The sequence below is a fragment of the Zingiber officinale genome, chromosome 5B, assembly GCF_018446385.1.
Source record: "Zingiber officinale cultivar Zhangliang chromosome 5B, Zo_v1.1, whole genome shotgun sequence".
In the NCBI taxonomy this organism is placed as follows: domain Eukaryota; kingdom Viridiplantae; phylum Streptophyta; class Magnoliopsida; order Zingiberales; family Zingiberaceae; genus Zingiber; species Zingiber officinale.
Genome location: NC_055995.1, coordinates 125,631,861 through 125,659,367, shown reverse-complemented (window position 1 = coordinate 125,659,367; position 27,507 = coordinate 125,631,861). Strand labels below are relative to the sequence as shown.

General features: G+C 34.7%; 4 protein-coding genes across 14 annotated transcripts; all 4 read left to right on the top strand.

The window, feature by feature from the left end:
* Nucleotides 1–2,758: 2,758 nt before the first annotated feature.
* Nucleotides 2,759–13,677, top strand: LOC121985833 (endoplasmic reticulum-Golgi intermediate compartment protein 3-like). The gene is made up of 13 exons (XM_042539507.1): nucleotides 2,759–3,062; nucleotides 6,134–6,207; nucleotides 6,860–6,943; nucleotides 7,056–7,136; nucleotides 8,890–8,970; nucleotides 9,063–9,155; nucleotides 9,768–9,923; nucleotides 10,030–10,097; nucleotides 10,192–10,243; nucleotides 10,675–10,728; nucleotides 10,802–10,891; nucleotides 12,912–12,978; nucleotides 13,384–13,677. The coding sequence occupies exons 1-13, from the start codon at nucleotides 2,924–2,926 to the stop codon at nucleotides 13,473–13,475; spliced, it is 1,131 nt and encodes a 376-aa protein (XP_042395441.1). The 5' UTR covers nucleotides 2,759–2,923; the 3' UTR covers nucleotides 13,476–13,677.
* Nucleotides 13,678–15,562: 1,885 nt separating this feature from the next.
* On the top strand, nucleotides 15,563–16,012 carry LOC121987845 (chloride channel protein CLC-f-like). The gene is made up of 2 exons (XM_042541565.1): nucleotides 15,563–15,673; nucleotides 15,782–16,012. Exons 1-2 carry the CDS (start codon nucleotides 15,653–15,655, stop codon nucleotides 15,995–15,997), a joined length of 237 nt encoding a protein of 78 aa, XP_042397499.1. The 5' UTR covers nucleotides 15,563–15,652; the 3' UTR covers nucleotides 15,998–16,012.
* Nucleotides 16,013–16,418: 406 nt separating this feature from the next.
* On the top strand, nucleotides 16,419–17,278 carry LOC121987019 (pentatricopeptide repeat-containing protein At5g46100-like). The gene is made up of 3 exons (XM_042540933.1): nucleotides 16,419–16,489; nucleotides 16,610–16,628; nucleotides 16,715–17,278. Exons 1-3 carry the CDS (start codon nucleotides 16,419–16,421, stop codon nucleotides 17,276–17,278), a joined length of 654 nt encoding a protein of 217 aa, XP_042396867.1.
* A 2,299-nt stretch (nucleotides 17,279–19,577) lies between these two features.
* LOC121985831 (serine/arginine-rich-splicing factor SR34-like) lies at nucleotides 19,578–26,690 on the top strand. Of its 11 annotated transcripts, none has more exons than XM_042539506.1 (15): nucleotides 19,578–19,731; nucleotides 20,015–20,106; nucleotides 21,215–21,280; nucleotides 21,486–21,560; nucleotides 21,661–21,769; nucleotides 21,859–21,905; nucleotides 21,983–22,040; nucleotides 23,058–23,107; nucleotides 23,287–23,343; nucleotides 23,434–23,543; nucleotides 23,617–23,709; nucleotides 25,841–25,874; nucleotides 26,090–26,170; nucleotides 26,263–26,334; nucleotides 26,414–26,690. In XM_042539506.1, the coding sequence occupies exons 2-15, from the start codon at nucleotides 20,020–20,022 to the stop codon at nucleotides 26,426–26,428; spliced, it is 954 nt and encodes a 317-aa protein (XP_042395440.1). In that variant the 5' UTR covers nucleotides 19,578–19,731; nucleotides 20,015–20,019; the 3' UTR covers nucleotides 26,429–26,690. The 11 variants fall into 11 exon arrangements, 7 of the variants coding, with proteins under 7 accessions (XP_042395440.1, XP_042395434.1, XP_042395438.1 ...); XR_006113270.1 differs by lacking the exon at nucleotides 26,414–26,690 and adding an exon at nucleotides 25,942–26,013 and having other exon boundaries at nucleotides 19,596–19,731; nucleotides 26,263–26,323; XR_006113271.1 differs by lacking the exon at nucleotides 26,414–26,690 and adding an exon at nucleotides 25,170–25,571 and having other exon boundaries at nucleotides 19,596–19,731; nucleotides 26,263–26,280.
* Nucleotides 26,691–27,507: the final 817 nt, after the last annotated feature.

Below are 27,507 nucleotides of genomic sequence, written 5' to 3'. Positions count from 1 at the left end.
TATTATTGTGTTTGTATTTTATTTATACTATGTTTTGTTTAGATTATGTGTTGTTTATAGTGTGTTTGTTTCTATATTACAATTGTGTTACTTAGTTTATATGTATGGATTGTTAGGATGTGTAAAATGTGATTGTATGTATAGATTATTATAATGTGTAAAATATGATTATAAAATGTGATCTTTATATGTATGAAATGCTATTGCTTATGATGATTTATATAGATATATAAATTGTAAACAGGGTAGATCTTGAATATAAATATTTTCACTTTATTTTTTTTTACCTATAGAATGCCGACAGAAACCTTGTTTTTGTCGGTATTCCGTGTCAATATTCATTGACGGGAATAGTAGTTCTGTCGATAAATACCGACGAAACTACTATTTTCGTCGGTAATTACCGACGGAATTATTGTTTCTGTCGGTAATTACTGACGAAACTACTGCTTCCGTTGGTAATCTTGGTTGCGGCGCACAATATTTCCGGTGGTATGTACCGACGAAATATTTATTCCGTCAGAAAAAAAATACCGATGAAATATTTATTCCGTCGGAAAAAATACCAACGGAATTCTGATTTTCATCGGAAACCTCCGTTACGACAAATAATATTCTAACATATACTTTTCCATCGGAATTTCATCGATAAACGAATATACCAATATATTCTGATGAAAAATTCCATCGATAAATAATTTTTTTTATAGTGTAAATAGGGTCTATAATTTTTATTTTTAATCTAATATTTAGATTTTTCAAACCAACTAATCGCAAGGTATAATGTTCAATCTTTTATTTTCATACATCAAGATAGAACCTATGAATTTGATATTGAAGTTGATCCTATGATTTATAAATGAATTATAAGAACATACCTAATCATCAATTGCTACATTCTCACCTGATATCGAGGTCACCATCAATTTTCTAGGATTTCCTTTCTCTTGTTCTCGCCACAGTGGGAAGGTTACTGGATTATCATTGGCTGGTTTTTCTCTCCCTTTTAATATTTATTTTTATTATCATTTTATCAATAGTCTCGTTGACCTGTCATGCTATTGTCACCTCAATTGACCAATGGACTAAAATGACAAAAAATAAAAGAGGCCCACATGTTTTTTTTTTCCAATGGACGTCCCTTTTAATTTTTAATCAAAGCGTCCCCCCAGCCACTACTATATTTTTTAAATCTAACAATTTAATCGGAGATGCCCAAATAATTATTATTTGATAACTACTATTATATTTTTCATATCTATTCCAGTAACTATGATTTTATAGTTGTTAAAATATATATTTAACTTAAAACATCATTCATATTATAGTAGTTATTAAACAATAGTTACTGCATCTATTCTATCAATTATTATTTTATAGTTACTATAATATAGGTTCAATTTGTCATCTAATATTCATATTGTAACACAACGATTTTACAACTGACACAATGCGCTTGTCCAATTCATTATTTAATATGTGTAGCAGAAACTTGAAGACATCTGTCATTTTACAAAGGGACGGAAAGGATGAGACATTCTTTTGGAAAACAAAAAAGTAAAATCAAAAAAGAGATTTTTTTTTTAAAAAAATTGTATTCTAGATATCTAATTTCTTAAATCGACTAATTCTTAAGATAACGATCAAATTTTATGAAAAATTTTCATCGGCCGTAAAAATAAATCAAGAAATATTCACATGGAAACTCATCTAAGAGGTCAATATTCTTAGATTTATTGTCGGAGCTAAAATTTGATTAATAACTTAAGGATTTAATAATTATATCATAATAATAATAAAAGGTGAAATTTATCATCCAACAATTCTATATGATCGGTCCCATGATGATTTATGATGAAATAAATCAACTTAATAGCTACACAGCTTGTTTTCTTTTAATGATTTCGACCATTTTTTAATTTTTGCCATCAATTGCCCTCCAAAATTCCCTCGAAGCTCATTTTATGATGCCCGACGGAAAAATTTTAGGGGTAGGTACGTCATTTCAGACTTGATGTTACCGAGCATGATTCTCACATTATCAATAAAATGACAAACTCTTTTTCTCGTTGTCTCGGTTGATCGTCCTAATTTTTAGGCTTTTGCACAGTCAACATTCATATATTACCTCCCTCGAATTTATATATTTTTTATCTTTCCTTCGAGAGTCAAGTGTAAAAATATATTATATTATAAGTACTAAATAGCATATTTATGTATACTGAATTTTATAGAATAGGCAAGTTAGTTTAGGAATAAAAACTTTTCGAGTAATATACAACAAAAGGAAGTTTTTTATGATAAAAATTGAAAGGCGAGGCAGGTAATTATCCTTTTTCTCATAAAAAAAAATACACCTTGATAATCATTTTAAAAGATAATAGGAAAATTATAATTTTTTTCAGTAGAATATATAGAACTCAGAAAACTTTTAAACATTTCTCCACTTATTTTCACTAATTGCAATTTGACGGTATTGCGGTCTCTAAAGACGGTCAAACCGCGTTCCGTGTCCTCTAATAAAACACTCTAAATTCTATAAATTCAAATTAAAGCCTCTTCCGCCAACGGCATTTCCCTATGCACATTACAATTTACACCTTCTTATTTGCTATTTTGCTCCGTCACTGGTAATTGGTTCATTGTTGAACAATTTAATTAAATCAAAATATTTGACGTAGAATTTTCAAACTGAGGAGATAAATCGACGGAGATTATACATTTTCCTAATTTAGATTTAGCTACTTTTGCCCTTTATTAGGGCGGCGGAGGAAAATTGGCAGATCTGTTCTCATTTAACGCATTTTGAGGGGCCTCCGTCGAGAACGCGGCGGAGCCGAGCGGCCTCGGCGGAGTTGGTCTGCCGTCACAAGCCCTAGATTTCTTCCGACGAATTCGAGGTCGCGTGAAGCCGGGCCGCGTCATGATGATTCTCAACAAGCTCAAGAATCTCGACGCGTACCCCAAGATAAACGAGGATTTCCACTCCCGGACCTCGTCCGGAGGCGTCATCACCGTCGTCTCTTCCATCATCATATTCTTTTTGTTTATCTCCGAAACTAGTAAGTTCGCTTCCATCGCTTGCCGTGTGATCGATTTTTTGTTTTCTTAATTCGGTCAAGTAGGCGATCCGATGCGTCTCTTTTTGGAGATGTCCAATTTTTTTACTTCTTCACTTTTATTTTTCGTCGATTCGTTTTTTTTTGTGACCTTGTGATTTTCTATAAAGTGCTTACATGATTGCCGATGAGCGTTCACTTTTGTTCGTTTTATTTGATAAAAGATGGCGCTTTCTTCTTTTTCTGGTGGGAATCCAGTTTAATTAGTGGTTTGCATTGGCTCTGTAGCGCCATCCATTTTGATGGAACTCCCTGGCCTTTAGTTTTTTTTTTCTAAAAAAAGAAACAAATACGCGTTTCCCTCTTCAAAATCCTTATATATGTAAATCTCTATTAATTTCCATTAGAGGTCGTTATATGTTTTCGAATCTCAAGTAAATCTCGTTAAGAGGAAGGCTAATAATATCACATCATGGTTATTAGCGTTTGTACAAATTACATTCCTAAAATGTCCTTATTATAATTTCATCATTTTGACAGTTATTTAATTTTCTTTCGTTCTCTTTATCCTAGTTCTTATTTCCTTTTAATCTTTTTTCACAGTCGAATAGGGTGCATCAAAAATAAGTGTTGGCAAAGAAATATCACTGAATAATTAAATTATGATCCCTATGATATTATTACGCGAGTAACTTTCCATGGTATATTTGCAATATTGTAAATGTAAATACGTTGCTATATGCCCTAAATTAAAATTCTCATCTTCTTTATACTAATGTTTGTATATGTTGTTTCCTAAGTGTCCTACAATTTTTGATCCATAAAATATGCTTGATCGTACCATATTTTTTAGACTAAGGACCTGCTGGTGTTCAAACGTGTCTTCTTGAATTTCTCTCCATTTCCAATATGAGCATTTCCCTTTGGCCTTTGATTGTTCTCGTATATGTTGTCATGTTCCTGTTCTCTTCTCACACTTCCTAGTGGTTCAGTCATTTTTCAAATCATTGATATATCTTTGGTCAGTAGCACTCATGGTTCATCAAAACAGACATGGAATGGTCGGAATGAGCGTCCCCCTCACGCTGTTCCAAAGTTCCGGTTTGGTAAATAAACAGTGTTCCGGTAAATAATGTGGCTTGCTTTGGGACACCATCCTCGGACGTTATAATGGTAAAAGAACGGAATGGCTGGAACAGAATGACTTAGGGTTAATCTAGGGATGTCAAAAATGAATCCGACCGGCCAACTTGATTCTGAGTCAACCAGAAAAATATCGGGTTCAGGTTGGGTGGTTTTCGGGTTGACTCGGGTTGACCTGAATTTAGGGTTTAGTGGACTTTTTAGGGTTAAATCAAATTTTATTTTGAAAATTATGTATATTCATATCAAGGTTAGTATGATAATGATGAAGTATTGAGATAAAAGTAATGAATTATACAGAAAATAGCAAAAAAAAAAAAAATTGTGAGTTATTCGGGTTGGTTAGGTTATTTGGGTTCGGGTCGGATTTGGGTTGGGATTTTTTTTGTAAAATCTCTGCGTCAACACGACCTGAACCTACTCAACCCACCTGAATTAACACGCCTAGATTCCAAGATAATTCCTCTTAATTAAATTCGTTACCCAACTCTTTTTGGATAGCCGCTCGCGGTCTCTTCTCCGGTGGAGGCCCACGATGGCAGGTTGCCTACGGAGGCTATTGTTCGACTACTCGCGATGGGAAAGAACAAGGAGTGTTAGCCGACGGTGAAACCTGCAGTGCATTTGAAAGGAGGAAAACAAATTGTTGTAGAGGGGAATTGTATGTAGTGGCCGGTGATGATTGCCGTCAGCTCGAGAGCATATCAACTCCGGGTCGGATGGTGGCAGAACAACACTGTGCATGCACAAAGAGACACAATTTTAATCAAAACCTTAGGTTTTAATTAAAACTATATATTAATAAATTAACTCAACTTCCAACTTAAATAGCTAATTTAATCAAAGCCTAATGAAATTATTCCAAAAAAAATTTCTATAAATTAATTTAAATTCTAAAATTTCTAAATAAATTTTATATATTTATATTTATTTATTTTAATTAACCTATTGTTATTAATCAAATTATTATTATTATTAATTAAATTAATAATAATAATATTATTAATTTGATTATTAAACTTATTTAAACAAAATTTTAAATGGATATATATATTTAATTCGTGCCGCAACCGTTTCGTGAAATGATATTGGAACTAGAATGGTAGTCTTCGATGGCTGCCGCGACTGTTCTTGCAAAGTATGGTAGCACTTCATGCCTTCTTAGCCTATCAGCAAGATAAACTATGCAACTAATTTAGAAAACTACACATCAAAAGAATCAAAGTAAAGAGGCAAAGTAAAAAGAAAAAACTAGAACATTTACCAATTTAAGACATCAATTCTGATGAAGAGGCAAAGTAAAAGAGAAGCTAGAACGTTTAGCAAATGAAAACAACAACTCTGATGAGTCCTAGTCTCTTTGAGTGTTTGATTCCCTTGATGATGACTCTTTTGATTTAGATTCATGGTGCTATAGATGATGATAATTAATGGAAGCTCAATAGAGCACTCTTTAAATGAAGAAGATCACTCTGAAAAATATAGGAAGAATAAATTGACGTTCAATGAAGCACAACTAAAATCCGTAAGGGTAAATCATAGTGGTTTGAAGCATAGGTTCCATGAAAAAAGAAAAATATCCCATATCGTTCTAAGAAAAAGAAAAGAAGAATATCCTGTATGGATTAAGTCATTGGAGACAAGACTGTTAGGGAATAAAATTTGTGCTAATTGAGCTATTAGATGCTAAGGATTGCCTCTAGGCTTGGTCCAACATTGGTAGGATTTTTTTTTTAATTAATGGCTGTGATTATCTATCCTCTGTAGGCTCCTTTCATGTTTTGAATCAGCAGTCGTGGTTGTGAATGATGTTTCTTTTCTTTTTATTTTTTTTCAATTGTCTATTTAACCCATTGATTAAACATGATAAACATACAAACATGTATAGCTATGATGAGCCTCTTTTTGGTTGTTTTCCCTTTTTTCTTTAGGACTTTTCTTTTACTCAGCAACTGAGAGTAGGCTGATCGTAGATGCTTCAAGAGGAGAAAGGCTACAAATCAATGTATGTCTTCAGTCTGGATTAGACATTGGTTTGAAGCAGTTGTTGCACATCTAGTACTACTGCAGTCTGCATCTTAAGCCTGTGATACTTGTATAAAACTTTTATCTTGATGACTTTTCTTAACTTTTTGATGGATAAATATCTAAAATCCAAAACTTGAGTCGTCAATCATATATCTGGATTATTTCTAGAAACAGTAGATTGAGTTGCAGCATCTACTTCTATTGCTATTCATGACAATCATTTTATTCATATGATTGTTTTTTGAACTCACACACATGTTTTAGGAAATTTTTATTTGTTCCATGATATATTTGGAAAATAATATATGCCAGGCGAAAATTTCATTTCACCACCAAAGATTTGCCTACTTCTAAGAATACCTGAAAGCATAAACATATCAAAATGTCCCTTAGAGTTTGAAAATTCGCCTAACCCAACTACTAATACCATTAAGTTAACGGAAAAATGATGTGGCAAACACCTGGCATTGTTTGATAATTGAAAATTTGTCACATTGTCTTCCATCTTCAAACTATATGGACATGTTTCAAAATCAGGTAAACTTTAGGGGTGCAATGTTCCCCTCTACTTTTAGTAAAATCATCCGCATCGCTCCCAAAAAAGAATAACCATGTTGTTTATCTTGCAGTTTGATGTTACTTTTCCATCTGTAGCCTGTTCACTTCTTAGTGTTGATACAGTAGACATAAGTGGGGAGCAGCACTATGACATTGTATGTTTCTACTTCCAACTGTAAAATTTTTGTTTGTTCAGTTATTCCTGGCTGAATGGACATTTTATTTACAGCCTTAATATTTCATCATCTTAAACTGGTTCTCTTGCAGAGGCATGATATAATAAAGAAACGGTTGGACCATCTAGGAAATGTTATCGAGTCAAAGCAGGGTGGTATTGGTGCTCCAAAGGTTTTTAACTTCTTCTGTATGAATCAAATATGAATGTCATATACCCAGTCTATTGAACTTAGAAGTCTATAATGATTATTGTTTTTTTCCAATAATAATTATCAAGAGCTATCTGTCTTTCAGGCTTTCAGCTATTTAGTTCTTTTTTTTTTAATTCATTTTTAAACTTCAAACTATTTTTTTTTATCGAAAAATCAATAAGGATATTAGTCTGTCACATTTGGTCTTAAATTAGTAGAATACACTTCCAAGTTCAACATCAAGTTCGCTTCAAATTTATTTTGTCATATTATTTAATTCTCTTGTATTAGCTCTACGAAATAGCCACTAGAATTTACTTTACATCTATATTCTCGTTGAGATGATTAGCTTCTTGATTCCTAGCTCTCTTTTTGTTTGTGTATTTGTGTGTAAGCTATTCAATAGACTTCATTGATTGTATGAGATATTCTGTAGTTAAAAAGGACATCTGATTTATAAAGGCATTTTACTGACACTAAAATCTTGCACCCTATTTGGTTGAAATTAATCTGGATTAGAATGTTTTTTCTTGAGGAATCTGGTAGGATAAGAATGGAATGGGAATATATATTTTCTGATTTGATTTAGTTGAATATAATAAGTGTTTCATTGTCATTCCTATGCCTGGCTTGCACGAACTGCATAAGTAATAGATAAATATTCTCCCAAAGACTAAATATCCAATATAAATTTGAATTGGATCTAATCTTCAAAGCAAACATATAAATAGCCAAAATCCACAAGATTTATATGGAATAGTTATTATTTTGAATAAAAATTTTGTGGTGTTACAAACTGAGCTATTTTACTATCGTTTTTTCAATGCTGTGATTTTTCTATTAAGAACGAAAGGTCCTCATCCCTGTGAATCATCATATTGATATATACTATAATTAACCTAATTGAAGGTTATGTTTTTGTTTGGCACTATTGGTTGTCAGCAGAGTAATCCACTAGCACAATACCTTCTTTGGTTTGGATTCTTTTTGAGATATGGTGGTTTAAGTTTGTTACATTCAACCTGTTTAAAATAAAGAGGTTTTGATTGGATAGGATGTCATAGATTCCCTCATTTCCAGGTATGGAACTGTTTATCAAACTTAAGCACATACTTCTTCTTATGATAAATGTGCAATTACTGACTGGATTATTATGTGACAATGATTATTTTTTCGGTCTAATACCTTATCACTCAACACTGTCTGGGAAGCATGCAACAATAATTATTTTCTCAATCTAATTCTTGATGTAAAGATTCTACTCTTTTCCTTCAAAAGAATTTATTAATCAAAAGGGATTACAATCTAGGCTTTTGCATCTTCAAGCCTAAATTTACTGTAAAGCAAAATGAAATCAGTATTTCACATTATGAACATATTTTGCTTCCGAATCTGTATCTTCCTTAGGGATATCAAGCTTATGTTATAGTGCCTTTCTGTTGTGTTGCATCATCATGCATATTAGAAACACTGTCAGTTTTCTTTTATTCAATTCTATTGTTTTCTTTAATTCAATTCTATTGTTTATGAACTTCTGTTTATTTTAGATCAAGTATTTTTCAATTCACTTATTGTTTATCTTATCTTCAATTTTCTATCCATACCTCTCGCTGTTAATACTTTCATTCACAAAATATTTATATCCCCCTAAGTTCTGCATTGTGCTGGTACAGTGTGTAATTCTTAACCCTATTATCTGACTTATGACAAGCACGGTGCTCCATTTTACACAGATTGAAAGGCCTTTACAAAAGCATGGAGGAAGGCTTGATCACAATGAAGCTTACTGTGGTACTTGTTATGGAGCAGAAGATGTATGTTGTCCTGGTCAAAATTCAATATGTCTGAGAGTTATTAATTTGTTTCTGTTGACAAATAGAGATTGAGCTTCCCTATCTTTTCTCAGTCAGATGATCAGTGTTGTAATTCATGTGAAGAAGTTCAAGAAGCATACAAGAAGAAAGGATGGGCTCTAACAAATGCTGATCTCATTGATCAGGTTTATATGATTTCAATATCCCTCTCAAATTTATTTTTTCTTTGATATTTATCCAGAAAAACTCGTTTTAAAATTTGGATTGAAAGTCTATGACCTTTAATCTTCAAGATTGTCACCATTTGTGAGTCTTAAAAAGTAGAATTGTTGTTTAGGGGAAGAGACATAGTCCTTTTTGTTGGTTTAAAATGGACTGGAATTTATCACAGTTGATTTGACTGTATCAAGACTTGCCTAACTATGTACCTGAATAATGTTATCGAAGCAGTCAAATCCAATTTGGGGTGGCTTGATGTATATGAAGAAATAGAGGTCAAGCCTAAAATGTCCCAACAGATTAACTATGTGCTTGAATTATGTACATTTATCATTAAAATTTTTGCATTCCATGTAAGCATCTTTTATATAAGATTTGAGTTGTGCATCCTCTTGTATGACTTATGTTGGTGACTTGGAAGCCAAGGTGAACCATAACTGTGCTGGTATATGGCCCATAACATAGACAAAGATGAATAGAAAAGACTAATAAAAAAAAAATTATCATTATAGAAGTTTTATCTCTGATTCCTCATATTCGCTTCATCTCTTGAGTTAACATTTTCTAGTATTATTCAGTGTTCTAGAGAAGGATTGTTTCAACAAATCAAAGATGAAAAGGGGGAAGGATGTAATATCCATGGGTTATTGGATGTCAGCAAGGTAGCTGGAAATTTTCACTTCTCTGTTGGAAAAAGCATCCATCAATCAGGCATCCACACACATGATTACAATGTAAATAACTTGACATGCCTTGATTTGAGAGACTACAATAATTAATTTAAAATAATTTTTAGTCTTATTTTTTTGGCTTACATATTTACCTCAATTTAAATAATAGATAACCCACAAGATAAACAAACTATCATTTGGAAAAAAATTCCCTGGTGTGGTGAACCCACTTGATGGGTAAGTTATTTCTTTTCATTTTTGAAATGAATTCATTGTTTGTAGGATTACAAGTGTGTGCATATTTGTAAGATCTGGTTTTGTTAAAATATAGAGTGCAGTGGAATCAAGGAGGTTCATCTGGGATGTACCAGTACTTCATCAAGGTGAGTGGATTACCTACTGTTACACTATTTGAGACACATTGCTCTTATGATTTGCTTAATTATCCTTGATTAGTAAATATTAATTGGCTAATCCTGACATATTTCCTCACATTCGTATTAATACTGTTCTGAATTTTCGTTTTTCTATTTATAATAATGTTGAAGGGGAGTCTTGGCGCAACGGTAAAGTTGTTGTCATGTGACCAAAAGGTCACGGGTTCGAATTCTAGAAACAACCTCTTCCAAAAAGCAGGGTAAGACTGCGTACAATGGATCCTTCCCCGGGACCCCGCATGGCGGGAGCTTCATGCACCGAACTGCCCTTTTTTATTTATAATAATGTTAGCCTATCCTAATCAATGGGATAAGGTTTGATTGTTGTTGTATTTATAATAATGTGATTAAATTACCATAGCTATGGAAAATTGCAGGTAGTTCCAACTATCTACCAAGACATGAGAGGACATAAAATCCAATCAAACCAGGTAAGGTTTGATTCCCATATTCTACTCTTATCTCTGATGTGTGCAGGAAAGCTTAATGAAATTTGTTTTCCAGTTTTCTGTAACTGATCACTTCAGAGATGGAAACGCACAGCCAGATCACCTTCATGGGGTGTACTTCTTTTATGACTTCTCGCCAATTAAGGTGAGCACTGAGAAGTGGTTTGCCATTATGTTCCTTTTGTGAGGCTGTCAACAAGATATAATAATGGTCATGTGCTTATATTGCATTATCTATGCATAAATATGCAAGAAAATTCCTTCTGAATATACCCTACCCGTCTTCTCACTGTAGCAGGGTTTCTGGAAGTGTGTTTCTCTGCTTAATTTATTAACAATTTTATGGTTTTCATAACGAAAAGAATTGACATTTTGTGAGATTTTTTTTTTCAGAATTTTATTTTATTAGCAATTTTATTGTTTTCATGTTGAAATGAATTGGGCTGCATGTTCACATTTTCTACATTGTTTTTCGTTACTAATTACCTATCAAGTCTGAATTTTGTTTGGCCTCCAAATGTTTTATTAGTGACATGAAGCTTCCTTTAAGTATATTGGTTCAAGCATAATTATGTATGAAATGTCTCCCATACAGACGGACTTTCAAACCGGCAAAAACCATGATTCTTTTGTTAAGAGGGGATCTTTCACTGTAACGTGCAACCTGCATAGGTTGCGATGGGTAGCCAATCTCCCTTTTACGTCAATATACTTCAGATGTTAAAGCAGTAGCCCTCAAACACCACTAAATCCTGTTTTCATCCACTATTAAGGCATTACACCACTAAATCCTGTTTTCATCCACTATTAAGGCATTACACCACTAAATCCTGTTTTCATCCACTATTAAGGCATTGTGAAATTTTCAATGTGAGGCAGGAAAAAAGCCTCTTCTCATTCCTTGCAGCTGGTCTTCTTTGTTGTCCCACTGTTCATTCCAAGCAGTTCATTCCTATGACATTTTGTTACGAGGGATCCTACTTTGTTGTTACTTCCTTTTTCATAAATTAGTCTTGAAACTTGTAAATATTATGCACTCTCAAAGTCACAACAACAACAACAACAATAACAACCAAGTATTTTCCCACTAGGTGGGGTCGGCTGTATGAATCCTTTTACGCCATTGAGCTCTATCTCCTATTATATCATCATCTATATTTAAATAAATTTTATCTTGTTTTATTGTTGCTAACCAAGTCTTTTTTGGTCTTCCTCTTCCTCGTTTGATATGCATGTTTATCATAGTTTCACATTGCCTAACTGGAGCATTTATTGGTCGTCTAAGTACATGTCCGTACCATCTTAAACGTGTCTCTCGGAGTTTGTCCTCAATAGATGCAATTCCGACTTTCTCTCTAATGCTCTCATTCCTTATTTTTTCCATCTTCGTATGTCCACACATCCACCTTAACATCCTCATTTATGCAAATTCTCATCTTATGCTCATGTGCTCGAGTCATAGCCCAACATTCAGCTCCATATAACATAGCAGGTCTAACAACGGTTTTATAGAACTTACCTTTAAGTTTAAGAGGTACTTTACGGTCACATAAAACACCCGACACTCCCCTCCATTTCACCCATCCTGCTTGTATTCTATGTAAGACGTCTCTCTCAATCCCTCCATCATTTTGTAAAAATGATCCTAAATATTTAAATCTCTCGGTTCCGGGCAACTTGTCCTCTCCTATCTTAACAAATGTTTCATTACTTCTAATATTGCTAAACTTAAATTCCATATATTCTGTCTTTAATCTACTAAGCTTAAAACATTTTCCTTCTAGTGTTTCCCTCCAAGATTCTAGCTTAGCATTTACTTCTTCATGTGTCTCATCTACCAAAATAATATCATCTGCAAACAACATGCACCACGGTACTGTGTCTTGAATGTGCGTAGTGAGTTCGTCCATAATTAGTGTAAAAAGATAGGGACTTAGGGCTGATCCTTGATGTAACCCTATCTTTATTGGAAATGCTTCAGTTACTCCGCCTGAAGTCTTTACTCTGGTTGTTACATCCTCATACATATCCTTAATTAGTTCAATATATGTACTCTCAAAGTCGCCATAAATTAAATATGACATTATGTGATGTCTAATTGGAATTTATTTGTATTCATACATATTTTCATTTCTCCTATTTAATTAATTGGAAATGCTTTGCAGGTGATTTTCACAGAGGAAAACCGTTCATTCTTGCACTACGTGACACAGCTATGTGCAATAATTGGAGGTTTGTAAATTATTTCTGTTTATTACCTGTGAATTGATGCCTGAAAATAGGATAAAGGATGAAGCAATCATACATTCTTGAGCCATTTTTAGGCCATATTGAGCCATTTTTAGAGTTAATAAAAAACAATCATACATTCTTTCACTTACTGCAAGGAAAAAAACTAGGATAAAGGATGAAGCAAGGATATCCTATGAAGCTCCACTGTTTAACCATCTGATTTGAGTCTTTTAATCTCGGTCATTCGCTTTGGATGACCGAGATCCATTCTGTCCGTATAAAGTAAAAAATGCTTATTGTCTTCAAAGTGCTTCAATTCTCATAATCTTACCCCCTTCCCACACAGGATTTCCTGACAAGTTATTTGAGAAATCCAGTTTCTTATTGTGGGCTATTAAATTTCAGGTGTCTTCACGGTGTCTGGAATTATCGATGCATTTGTTTATCATGGAAACCGAACCATCAAGAAGAAAAGAGAGATTGGAAAATATAGGTGATTTAATGGGAACATTTCTGAATGGTTTCATGGTTTCTTGATTCTGATGGAATGGGCTACAAAGTAGAGAAGCGCTGTAAAATCGTTATTATAGGCGACAAACTTTAGCAAATTGTGTTTTTTCTTTTGTATTTTTATGTCCAGTGCAAACGATTGTCTGATGCCAAGTTAAACTAAAATTAATGCAATGTTATATTATTTTACATGATTACTCCGAATGAAGAAGTTAAAACTGTAAGAACATCTAGGTGTGTTGGCGGCCTTATTGATTTGTCCATCGATAAATCTGGTGGATATTAGGTGCAAGCGAATCACATTTTATCATCACATATAATATCTATTTTTGTTCTCTCAAGATGTACAGTTAGCTAATGCGTGATAGTGTTGTCATTATGAGATCTAGGATCAAATTCAGGTTAGTAGCTGGGTGTTGTTTTAAGCCTGTCTCGTGCGATCTACCATAGAGGTAAATTACGGGGAATTTTGCTCAGCAATCTCTTTTACATGGATGAGGTGATCCATGATCCATTTTACATATTAATTTTATTTTATTATATCCAATATGGATGTTTGATGAGTAATAAAATTTATAAATTGAATAGCATATTAATTTTAAGGGAAAAAGTTAAAACTTAAATTATTTTAATTTTAACATTGGTAATTATTCCATATGTATTATAAATTATTAAATTATTTGTTATGATGTCCACTTTCATAAATTTTATGTAATTATAGCTCGATTAATCTAATTTTAATAATAATAATTATTATTATTATTTTAATAATTTAGGTATTCAAGTTTTGCTTGACTAATTCTGAGCGATCCTCCCTTAGTTCGCCCATCGAATGCATCCGAAAACGGTCATATGGATACGATTGACAGTTGATCTCTACCGTCTTTGTTGTCTTTGTAAGGCCATTTCAAAGTTGAAATAACACTCTATTTGCGAATATAAACTTCGAGTATTTTTCTATATGTGGGCGCTTCGGAGAATCGAACTGTGATTTCGCTAGGGGTTTTTAGAAGAGAAATGATATGCATCTCGAAATACCTTCTCGAATTCATATCTCGACTAATGTGGATTCCTCCGTGGGCATGACACGTCAGCACTAATTTTGGGGTTTTTTCACTCTGCGTCGCTCGATTCGCGCTCATTTCTCGCCGCAATTCTTCCTCCTTGCCGCCGCTCTTTCTCTCCGCTCTCTGCCCCGATCGAACTCCCGGCGATGCTCTCTGCGCCCTCTGCTCTCTGCTCTCTGTGGTCCTAACTCTCGACGCTCTCTGCTCGCCGCTCTCCCTTCTCATCGAACGTCCGACGGCCAAAGACTCTCGACGCTCTCTGCTCGCCGCTCTCCCTTCCCATCGAGCGTCCGGCGGCCAAAGACTCTCGATGCTCTCTGCTCTCCGCTCTCCCTTCCCATTGAACGTCCGACGGCCAAAGACTCTTCCCCTAGCCCTCCCCTGCCCTAAATCTGCCCTGGTATTTTCCTTAGCTGATTTAGTTGGATCTTAAGATTTTTTTTGTTGGATCTAAACGCCGCTCGATTTTCTTCTGTTTAGCTGCTCACCTCACGCTTCCATTGTGTAGATCAAAATAGGGTCGATCAAATTTCATTGTGATAGAGATTCTTACTTTGTACATTCGTTAGTGTAGCCTGTGTATGGAAGCTCTCCTTCCATCAGTTTTTCCTTATGTGGCATCATCAAGTGTTTAAATTAGGTTGGGATTGGTTGGAAATATTTAAGAGATGGAGATTCTTCTTAATGAGATGATTAAGTTACAACTCGACAATACAAATCAAGTGTTTGGTTCCATGATTGATTCTTTTTGTTAAATTGCAGGGAAGTTGAAGTTTACTGGTATTCAGATATTCAATTTGTGATATCTGCCGTGATATAACCATTACATTTGCTTAATGTCTGTGGAAGAGTTTATATTGAAAATTGTTACAACATGTTGCATTTTATCTGAGAATAAGTTATCTAAGTTACAGCCTATCTTAACAGCTATAGTTCTCTATTGTTATCAGGTTGTAATCACCTTTATAGTTCCTTATCTATTTAATATGAAATATGTTCATTGTAATTTGCAGATTTGATTAAAAATCCATAATTTTAGCAATCGTAGCATGGAGGAAAGTCGTTGTTTCGGATAGGTCGGCACTATCAACAATGAAATGCTGCTAGATGACCTTAAGGTATGAATTTATTGGTAGTGGCGAATGTAATGAGAGAGCTTTCTTACTAGCCCAACTAGTGCTTCTTAATTTGTTTGGCTTCACATAAACATTTATTTTCTCCTCCAGGTTTCTTTAGCCATGTCAAAGACCTATGCTAAAGTTCATACAACTACTATACTAAAGGATGCCATTGTGCTTATGCATGACAAACAACAAACTTGTGTTCTTATCATTGATCACGAAGACTTTCTTGAGGGTATTCTTACACTTGGCGACATTCGGAGGAAAGGGTTTGAAACAAGTGGAGAGCTTCCTGCCACACCCAGGCTTGTCAGGGGCTAAGAAGGCAGTGTGCCAAGCCAAAGCTTTGGAAGTCAAGAAGGGAAGTCAAGAAGTTTAAGCCAGATCAGGATGTCTCAAATTTTTTTCCTTGAAACACAATATATGGATCTTGATCTATCTATATGATACTTGTTTCTTATGTTTCTAAGCTTGTTCAATGCTGTGTGATATGATACTGGTTTCTTATGTTTCTAAGCTTGTTCAATGCTGTGTGATGGTTAAGTGTAGCTATGCATGCCATTTTAACAAACTGCTGAGACTTAATTTCTCTTTGCATATCCATTGTTTAAGAGGGAAGGACTCTTTGCATATCCATTGTTTGATGAAATGATAACCAAGTTTTATAATTTAACCATTCCCAAGCCTGCCTTCGTCTGGATTTCTCTAAATTATCGTACATTTTCATATGCAACTGTTGCACATGGTCAATCTAGATACTGCGGAGTTTATATCTGTAGTGCAGGCCCTTAAAGGTGGCCTTCATCCTCAGAGGTTAGTTCATGTGTTGGATTCTATGTTGGATGTAACCTTAGCTCTTAAAGCATTCAAATGAGCTTCTACTCAAATCAAGTGTTTTGGCTCCATTATTGATTCTTTTTGTGTAAATTGCAGGGAATTTGAAGCTTTACTGGTATTCAGATATTCAATTTTAGCAAAACAGCAACCATCCATCTCAACATGCTGCAACAGACTTTTAGATACTTTTTTCTCACACAGTGGAAATTTTTTTTCATCATTGTAATGTTTGTATATAAAGAAATGGTAAAATCGGGGATTCTTCCAGATGTTGTCACATTAAATTATCTTATAAAGGGCCCAATTTCACATAATGTATTTCAGCAGATGCTCGAGTCTGGTTGCACTCATCTTCCGAACTTTTATTATAATGTTATGCCTCTTCTTTGCAGCATCAACAGATTTGAGGAAGGCATTAAATTGTTAAGGATGAAGGGAAATATAAAGGGTGATCAAGATTTATATTTGTATAAACATTTAATCCAATGTTTATGTAACAACCGACAACTTGAGACTGCAAGAGAATTTCTTCAAGAAATAAAAAACTGGGGATTTACTCCTCTAACTGTTACATACACAGATGTTGTCAATGGGCTTTGCAAATTTGTGAAGTTGAATGAGGCTATGACCTTCTTAGATAGGAAGGACGTTGTGCAAGTTGAACCTTATAATGCCTTGCTCAAGGGTCTCTGCAATGCTAGTAGATATCAAGAGGCAGCTATATATCATTACAAAATGATCAAACCATTACAAAATGGGTACTAGTAAGAACAAGTCCAAAAAGAAGAACGCACAAAAAATCATTATAAAATGATCAAACCGGTATATAACAAGTTCTGCATTATCCATCTTAACTAAAAACAAATTATCCTATCACATTATAGTACCAACATTAGTCAACACTAATTAACCATCTAAACTAATTAGTCTTAAGCTGGTTATTACAAACATTTAATCTGTCATATTACAACAACAACATTACTCAACACTAATTAACAAGACCGAACTAACAAAGTAATAAGATATACAGCCAAAAGAGTTAAATTCACTATAACTAATATCCAGACCACTGATGGTACATTCCAATTTCCTAGATTATGCCCACGAGAAGCAATGTATTCACTGTCTAACCTTGACTCTATTCTTCCTAACCTTCCACGACATATTTCACTTCTGTCTTCATTAGACAAAGTATCAGCTACCACTCACTTTTGCAAGCCATGTTGGCACATCCATAATACCTCCTTCCGGGATTTTTACTCGATCTAGAAACACATACCAATGTTCTTCGTCCGCAATCTCTACATGGTACATGTTCAAATTTTGTATTGTCGATGGAGTTGTACTTTGATGATGCCATCAAATAACAACCTATTAAGCAAACAAGAATTACTTAGATTCAAATATTTTTTAATGCTCATAGATTATATGCTAAATCAATTCAAAAATAGGAAATAAGCTATTTTGCGATGACCATACATCCAGATGGTAAAGAACATACATCAAAATACTAAAGTTATAAGAGATGTCTGTCAGCACAGTACTGGTCTCTCTCATGTTTTATTTTAAAAATTTACTAAATCAAACACACAAAACTCTAAACATTGGTCTTTATAAACACCGACCTATCCGAAACAACGACTTTCCTCCATGCTACGATTGCTAAAATTGTGGATTTTTAATCAAATCTGCAAATTACAATGAACATATTTCATATTAAATAGATAAGAAACTATATAGGTGATTACAACCTGATAACAATAGAGAACTATAGCTATTAAGACATGCTGCAACTTAGATAACTTATTCTCAGATAAAATGCAACATGTTGTAACAATTTTCAATATAAACTCTTCCACAGACATTAAGCAAATGTAATGGTTATATCACGGCAGATATCACAAATTGAATATCTGAATACCAGTAAAAATTCAACTTCCCTGCAATTTACACAAAAAGAATCAATCATGGAACCAAACACTTGATTTGTATTGTCGAGTTGTAAATTAATCATCTCATTAAGAAGAATCTCCATCTCTTAAATATTTCCAACCAATCCCAACCTAATTTAAACACTTGATGATGCCACACAAGGAAAAACTGATGGAAGGAGAGCTTCCATACACAGGCTACACTAATGAATGTACAAAGCAAGAATCTCTATCACAATGAAATTTGATCGACCCTATTTTGATCTACACAATGGAAGTGTGAGGCGAGCAGCTAAACAGAAGAAAATCAAGTGGCGTTTAGATCCAATAAAAAAAATCTTAAGATCCAACTAAATCAGCTAAGGAAAATACCAGGGCAGATTTAGGGCAGGGGAGGGCTAGGGGAAGAGTCTTTGGCCGTCGGACGTTCGATGGGAAGGGAGAGCGGCGAGCAGAGAGCGTCGAGAGTCTTTGGCCGCCGGACGTTCGATGGGAAGGGAGAGCGGCGAGCAGAGAGTGTCGAGAGTCTTTGGCCGTCGGACGTTCGATGGGAAGGGAGAGCGGCGAGCAGAGAGCGTCGAGAGTTAGGACCACAGAGAGCAGAGAGCAGAGAGCAGAGGGCGCAGAGAGCATCGCCGGGAGTTCGATCGGGGTAGAGAGCGGAGAGAAAGAGCGGCGGCAAGGAGACGACGAGAAAGAGCGTGTTTTAGGGCAAGGAGGAAGGATTGCGGCGAGAAATGAGCGCGAATCGAGCGACACAGAGTGAAAAAACCCCAAAATTAGTGCTGACGTGTCATGCCCACGCAGGAATCCACATCAGTCGAGATATGGTTTAAGTTTAGGTTAATTCAGATTGATCCGAATATAAAATTTGTTAGGATTAAATTAAATTTTATTTTAAATATTTAGATAACGAAAGCTTAGTATATAATAAAAATAAATTATTAAAATAAAAGAGAAAAATTATAAATATATTAGAAGATTTTATTTTTCAGGTCGGACGTATTTATTATTTGGTTGATCGGGTTATTTAACTTTGAGTTGATATTTTCGGATCGAATTGGGAATTGGGTTCGTATTAAGATTTTTTTTATAATATTCTGTTTTGACTCGATCCAAACAGCCCATCACACCCCCTCCAAACTGTGACCACCCGAGCGAATACAAATGTGCGACATAAATTAACACCGTCCGCAGGCCCGCTTCCTCGTCGAAACCCTCGAAGCCCCAAAACCGAACGCTTGTACCTGGTCCACACCGAGCGGAACCGACTCTTCTATCGCCGAGGTGAAGTTTCTTTTCTTCCTCTCCGCTTCTCTGTGATTTCTCTTGGCCGGTTATTAAGTTTTGATGATTTCTTTCTTATTACTGGATTCACGATCTTCTTGATTTCGCCCTAGGGTTTCTGTAAACCTATTCTCACTGTTTCATTCTTCTTTTTCACTTTTTTTTTTCAAAAAATAAAAACTAAAAGTTGAAGTTTTAGGTGGATCTAGTGCCGTCGACTTGTGGAACGATTCTTTGATTTTTTTTTTTCTTATTTTTTGATTGTTGTTGATATTCTGTGAAGGAATCATGAGTAAGCGATACAGTCGAACCATCTACGTCGGCAATCTCCCAGGGGACATACGTGAAAGAGAGGTGGAAGATCTGTTCCACAAGGTCTGCTCTTTTTTTTTTTTTTTTTTTTGCTTCTCATCGGTATATGTCTTCTCTTTTTCCATGTTGAATGAAACCCTTTTGCTAGAGTAGTTATAAAATCTTTATTTTGGTTCTTACGTAGAAGTTCTTATTGAAGAAAATCTTGAATTTTTTGGTTTGGGAGGAAAATCCTTCCGTTTGTTATGAGTGACTTTAAATGGTGTGTTTACTTGGAGGGAAATAGGAAGTATTAAAAAGTAAAAAATATTTATCAATTTCATCCCTTCACAAGGAAGAAAGAGGAGAGGAGAAGGAATTAGATTTTATCCAATTCCTTAGTCTTATTTCGGCCCCAATTGGGCAGACATGTAGGAAAAGGAAGTTGCAGTGACAGCACTTACTTTTTCCTCTTGATTTTGCTCAAAATACTACCTTTTTATCATCTTCCTCGCTACCAATGAAATATGTCATGGAAGCTTAATCTTTGTCCTTATGTTTTTTATTGGGGAAAAAAAGTGCTTTGATTGTCTTAGTATACTACACAGAAAATATTCATGCAGGAAAAAAAATGAAATCTTTCATAGAATTGCTAAATTGAGATCTTCTTCAAATATCTAAATGCGAAAGTTGGAATAGGGTAATGGCCATTTGATGAAGATTCTTTGTATTTCTTCAGTCAATAAGTATTGGACTCGCTAGATTTGTCAGCTGATATAACTCCATTTTTGTGCATATATGTCATATTGCAGTATTGTACTAATACATACCTACCTACCCCTTACTGCCCTCTTTGAATGCGGATGATGCATTGTTTTGGTCGTAACTCCATTTGTTGCTCTAGTATGTTCTGTATTCTTGTTTTGCAGTTTATTTCAGGTTCACTATTCATGAAATTTTGTGTTTTAATATTTTCCTACCTCTTTTGTTTTAAATTGCTTCAAAACAATGAATGATTCAAATCATATCCATAAGTTCTTATCTGTTTTTTCATAATTTGGGATCTTCAAATTGGGATAAAATATTGTTGCTTTTCTAGTTAGCTTAAAGAACCATTGATATCTCTTATTTATTTATTTTTTACTTTCTCTCCCTACTCCTTTGTTTGATATTCAGTATTGTTATGTTGCAGTATGGACCAATTATTGATATTGATCTGAAGATTCCTCCAAGGCCTCCAGGTTATGCATTTATTGAGGTAATACTCCTTTGACTGTATATCTGATTTAGAAACCTATACATGAGAAGCAACCACTACTATTTGTTGTCTCTCTACTTCAGCAGTGTTGCGAATTTCATATATTTGGAGCCATAGCAATTGTAAAAAATTGGTAATTAGGTGCAATTTTAGGGAACTACTGCTTGTATATTCTCCTTAGATCTTATATTAATCCTTCTTGCAGTTTGAAGATCCTCGTGATGCTGAAGATGCTATTCGTGGTCGTGATGGATATACTTTTGATGGTCACAAATTACGGGTGGGCTTATCAATGGCACTTATTTGTTTTTTGTTTCTTTTTCTTTGTTTTTGGTGTGTAATACTTTTGCTGTATGAACTCGTGCAATTTTTTGGGGTAGGTGGAACTTGCTCATGGCGGTAGGAACCAATCGTCATCACTTGATAGGCATAGAAGCTACAACAGTGGAGGTCATCGTGGCGGTGTTTCCAGGCGCACCGAGTATCGTGGTCAGTATTTACCCTATCATAAAATCCAAGTGATTACACTCTGATGATTAATTTCATGTATAAGTTTGCTTCATCATGGTTCTATGTAGTTATGGTCACTGGTTTACCTTCCTCGGCATCATGGCAAGACTTGAAGGTTTGTTCATGATCTAATTGTCAATGCGTAAAGTTCACCATATAATTTAGACATAAATTTGGAAAAATCTTCTCTAGGATCACATGCGCCGAGCTGGTGATGTCTGCTTTTCTGAAGTTTTTCGCAATGGGCGAGGTTAGCTGCTCTGACTTTATATAACCACCTAAGTGATCAACTGACCTACTCTCCATGGTTATGTTGAAAATTGAATTTGCATCTAACCAATTATGATATTCTCCTTTGATTCCTTTTAGTGGAATGACCTCTGTAACTTTCTGTGGACTTGTGGTTTGCTTCGACTCATATCATTATTTTCATACAATTCTTACATATCCAACCAACTATTATGAAATTTGTCTTTTGCAATCAAATCACTCATGTTAGAACAGCTAAGATACTTTTCTCTTTACCCTAGATTTTTTTTCTTCCATTTTAATAACTAGGATTCTGTTCACTAGAATCTTCTGTAAGCTGAGTGGTATTTATTGTGGCAGATTGTGTTTTGCATCATAATCTACAATGGTCTCTCATGTAAATTAGCTGAACCATTACCGCCTAGTTTAAATGGCAGCTTGTAGCTAAGATTCTCTTCAATTAAAAATTTTCATTAAGCTAAGCTAGGTGCTATTTATGTGACAGGTTGTGTTTTGCATCATAATCTACGTTGACCTCTCATGTTAATGAATTGAATTGTTGGGTTAAATTATTTTCTTGTAGCCTATAGTCAAGCCATATGATTCTACTTGTTACATTCAGTACATAAATTTGATTTTAGATGTATATTAGATGAATAAAGAAGCTTTTTCTAGTCAGACATCTTTAATGTTTGCTTTGATAAATATGATTTTCCCCATAGAGGTTCTTTTTATATTACTCTAGTAGGTTAACGTTTAATGCAATGACGTTGTGAGATTTTGTTTTTATATAGACCTTTGTACCTTCTATAATATTGGTTGTCTTTTGTCCTTTTCATACCATGCATTTAAGAGTCCTATACTCATCCTATTCTGTGTCTAGTTTTGAAACTAATAAGTCTTACATATTAACAATGGTTAGTTTGGCCTGCTTTTTTTTTGTTGAAACTATTTATCTCCTTAATTTAAAAGTTGTCCAAGTTTTATTTGTAATTTATGCACGAGCTTCTTTTTTCAGGTACTCATGGGATTGTAGATTATACAAACTATGATGACATGAAGTATGCAGTAAGTTTCTATGCCCTAGTTAATTTCTGATTTTGCAGTTTAGCGCATTCTAAGCCTGCTTAGCCTTGTTCTCAAGTATCAGCATTTGATTGTTATCAAGGGGAAATGACTTTTTGATGATTATTAGGAATTTTGTTCTTCAAATGTTATTTGACTCTTAAGCCAACATATGCTTGCAGATTAAGAAGCTTGATGACTCTGAGTTCCGGAATGCATTTTCACGGGCATATATAAGAGTATCTTGACTCGACACTTCCCTTATCTCTCAATATCATGTTTAAGCATCTTCTCACACACAACTTTCCTATCATTTCTTATATTGATAGGTGAAGCAGTATGATTCGGAGAGAAGCTTGTCTAGGAGCCGAAGTCGTAGCCGCTCTTATTCAAGAAGTGTAAGTCCAGCCGATGGTAGGAGCCGCAGCCGAAGTCGAAGGTTTGTAATGTTTTATTCTCATGGTTATGACAATAAATGTTCCATGACTGTCTGATAATAAATTGTCGAGCAGCAAGTCACCGAAGGCACAGTCATCACGTCGTTCCTTGTCTGGTTCTCGGTCAAGATCTGCATCTTCTCGTTCTCGTAGCCGTTCAATATCAAGGTAAAGTAAAACAAAAAATTATCCAGTTTGTTAACATCCACCAGAAGTATAAATTGACAATTGACTAACACAGAGCAAGATAATTATTTTTCATGGTTCAGTATTTCAGTTTTTTCTATTCATACAGATGAATATATGAACAATTTTTTTTGTGAGGTTTATTATCTGAAGGATTGCAAGGCTATGATTAGCTATAAGTAATCAGGAAACAAGAGTATTATTTATTCCGTGTTTGCATGTTCTTCCTCATGATCATGTTTAAGTTTAGTTTAGTTTTGTCTTTAAAGAACCAAGCTATTTATTTAGCTTCTCAGTTGACAGTTGGTTAACAAATTCAAGTGCTCATTTCTTGAGGTAGCTCAAATTGGGAATGTCTTGAAGTTGAGTTGTAGACAATTTAAGATAATAAAATTATTAATTTATATTTTTACATTAAATTGATTTGCATAAATTTTCTATAAGATTATTATCTTAGTAAAATAAAAATAAAATATAATTCATTATTTTGTCATTCATTTTGTGACAAGAACTGAGTTCATGCTTCATCGTTGGCTTTTTAGTCTTGCTGTTTAATGCCCAACTAGCCACGTTTTTTTTTCATTGTTGGTTTGAATAATATGCTAACCATACTAGAGTTTGTATTTTGGGAACTCTTTATGCGGGAGCAAACTGAATCACACATCATATTCATTATTAAGAAAATTCAATAAAAGCTATGCTGTACTGAATTCAGTAGAAAAAATTTAGTCATCAAAAGAAGACAATTTTTGTATTCAGTTATGGGGTATCGGATATCCTCAACAAAATTAGGTGGGTTTTAGCATTTGTTCTCTTGTTTTAATCCAGTGTAGACATGTTGAAGTTTTGTGCCGGCATTTAGGTTTGTTGAATGGTTTATCTTGTGTCTCCATGTTTGTTTCCATTTGAGCAACATGAATGTATTTAACTATTTATCATTCTTACACTGTCTAGCTAAAGGTAGTCATTCAGTTTCACTTAATTGTTAAAAAATTATTAATGGCTTGACATGACTTTTCCATTGTTTGCTTATTGAGCACTTGTCTCTTCCATCCATCTAGAACTACAAGAATCTTATAGAGGAAAAATATACTGAACAGGGTTTGAACTATTTCTTCATGGTTGAAGCAAATTTTGGTTGCTGCACTGGCATGTTTCCTCTTACCATTTCTACTAACTTCATGTTTCTCTTTAGCTGATTAATTTACTACAATGCTGTCTAATTAGTATGGTCCAAGCTTTTTTCTTCCATGTCAACTGGGATTTTTGCTTCAATTATCAGTATCTATCGCGTTTTGAAAGATTTTATTTGTTAAAATGGTACTTAATAGTGAAAGCCAATATGTAACTTTAACTTTGGTCCCTTTAACGAGCCAGTTCTTGTGATGTTGTGCTTGCTGACCAGCTATACATCTTTGAAAGTTAATTTGTTTGTTTTTTAGATTTGGGCTTAAGCGGGAATCTCTGGATTGGATATTAGGATCTGGATTGGATATGATGGAAATGCTTGCAACTATTTTGGTGTTGTAAGGTATGCTGTTTCATAGACGAGCAGTTTATGAAACCTGCAGAACATCTTGATCTTTACCACTAACTGGGCTTTTCTGACAAGTGGGCCTCATTGGGGGCAGAAAGGAATGGTTGCAATAACAAACTGGATTACTCTAAGTGGATTTGGCTTTGGACAAGTGCTAGGAACAACTTTTGCCACTCATTCATCATCCAGTGCTATAAGCGGCCCTCAGGATTCTGGGTGTAGTTTCCTTGGCAGAGCTGGGCGCTGAGGCTCTGAATGCGCTAGCAATCGGCACATTAGGGGAGTGCTTGCCCGGGTTCTCAGCCTGGTATCCTGCACCTCACGGTCATGATATTTATAGTCATGATAGTTTTTAGGTTAAATGTTGTCAAATAAGTACTTGAAAATTTGTTGCTGGCACCAACTATATCTCATCAACGAGCGGAATGTTTTTTAAATAAGAATTCAATACTTTAAAAGAAGTTTGGGCCCTTTATTCTGCTTCCCGAATGTATTCTGATGCAGAAAAGGCAGGCTTTTGAATTAAGTTAAACAGCAATATGGATATTGAATTCAGTTTTCTGGAACTTTTTGCAGATCTCCAGTAAGATCCAGATCTCCAGTTACTTCTGTAAGTTAGAATTATAGTCTTAATTATCCTTTCCCTTTACTTGTTCGACTAAACTGTATGCATGTAGCCCCGTAATGGCAAACCTGCAAGTAAAAGCCCTAGCGAGCAAACTCCTAGCAGCAGCTGAAGCTTATCTCCAGTTACTTCTGGAAGTTTGAATTATGGTCTTAATCATCTGTTTTATTATCTTGATCAACTAAACTGTATGTGTGCAGCCTCATAATGACAAGCTTGCAAATAAAAGTCCTACTAAACACAGTCCTAACAGTACCCGGAGCTTATCTCCTGTTACTTCTGTAAGTCGGAATTACGCTCTTAATCATCTTATCTCCCGTTACTTCTGTAAATTAGAGTTATGACCTTATGGTCTCAATCATCTATTGTGCAGCCCCGTGATGTCAAACCTGCAAGTAAAAACACTGTTAGGAGCCAGAACGCATCTCCATCTTCCTCACCTGAGGTATGATTTCAATAGATGTTTGAAAATTGATCTTATATTTCTCCCAAGTATATTTATTTACACTTTTTGCTTTGCATAGGCAAGATCTGATTAGAACGCCCAGTACTCGTTAAGGTGAAGTTATGTGGAAGGAACACGCTGATGCTGATTTTAAAGTTTTTTAAGTATCGGATTAGCGGCAATACTGTCTGGCCATGGACTTCCTGTTTGCCGTTGTACTCTTATCTAATATGCACTGTTTGGTCATCCGTAGACACCGAGACTTGAGTTTGAATGTTCCTGACTTGTATACTCTTGTTATTGAATTTTAAAATGTTTATTATAAGAAGCGAGCCTGCATAATGCGTCTTGAATTATTTTTTTGTTCAACTCTTAGGAAATCTGGGAAGATCTTTTAGATATGAGAGCCTTTTTTTTTTGCTCCATTATGCCTCCGTATGAGCTGTCTTGTCTAGTGATGCTCATGTTTTCTTTGTAATTGCTCCATTATGCCTCCGTATGAGCTGTCTTGACCAGTGCTGCTCATGTTTCTAGGAATCGTTAATTTTCAATGTCTTGCTTCGTTTTGTACTCGCTAGGGAGAGGGCTTTTCTAATACGCAACTAGAAATTGTTTAGCTCCACTTTGATCCATTTGGGCCTTTCCGGCTGTCTGACTCAGTTTCACGTGGACTCGTGGAGTGTGATCATTGGATTCTATTGTGCATTATTCTCGTTCTGATTGTGATGTGTACTGATTATTGTCTCCAGTGGACATGCACCCCAAGTTTTTTTACTATGTATTCAGATGTTACTATCCACAGGCGAAATGTAGGAAAGTGTGGGTCTGATCTCACATTATACCTGTAAGGGATAAGGTAAATTCGGTAGTTCTTTTTTTTTGCACTTGGGTATTTAGATCTTACAAAGTGATTAATAGACAGTTTGATCTCACATTTGTGCCTCAACTTCATTATTATTGCTTAGAAAATACACCTCTTATCACCCATCAAACTCTAGGAGACATTTTATTTGCTTTTATTGATCCTTAAGTAGGCATAGCAATTAGTATCCATTATCACATTAATTATGTCATCAATGGATTGTGCAATTATCCTATAGAAACCAGGTGTTCAGATATTTCTATCCTTTCTTTATTCACCTAGAGGTGAAATTTAATTCCATAAAATTTTTC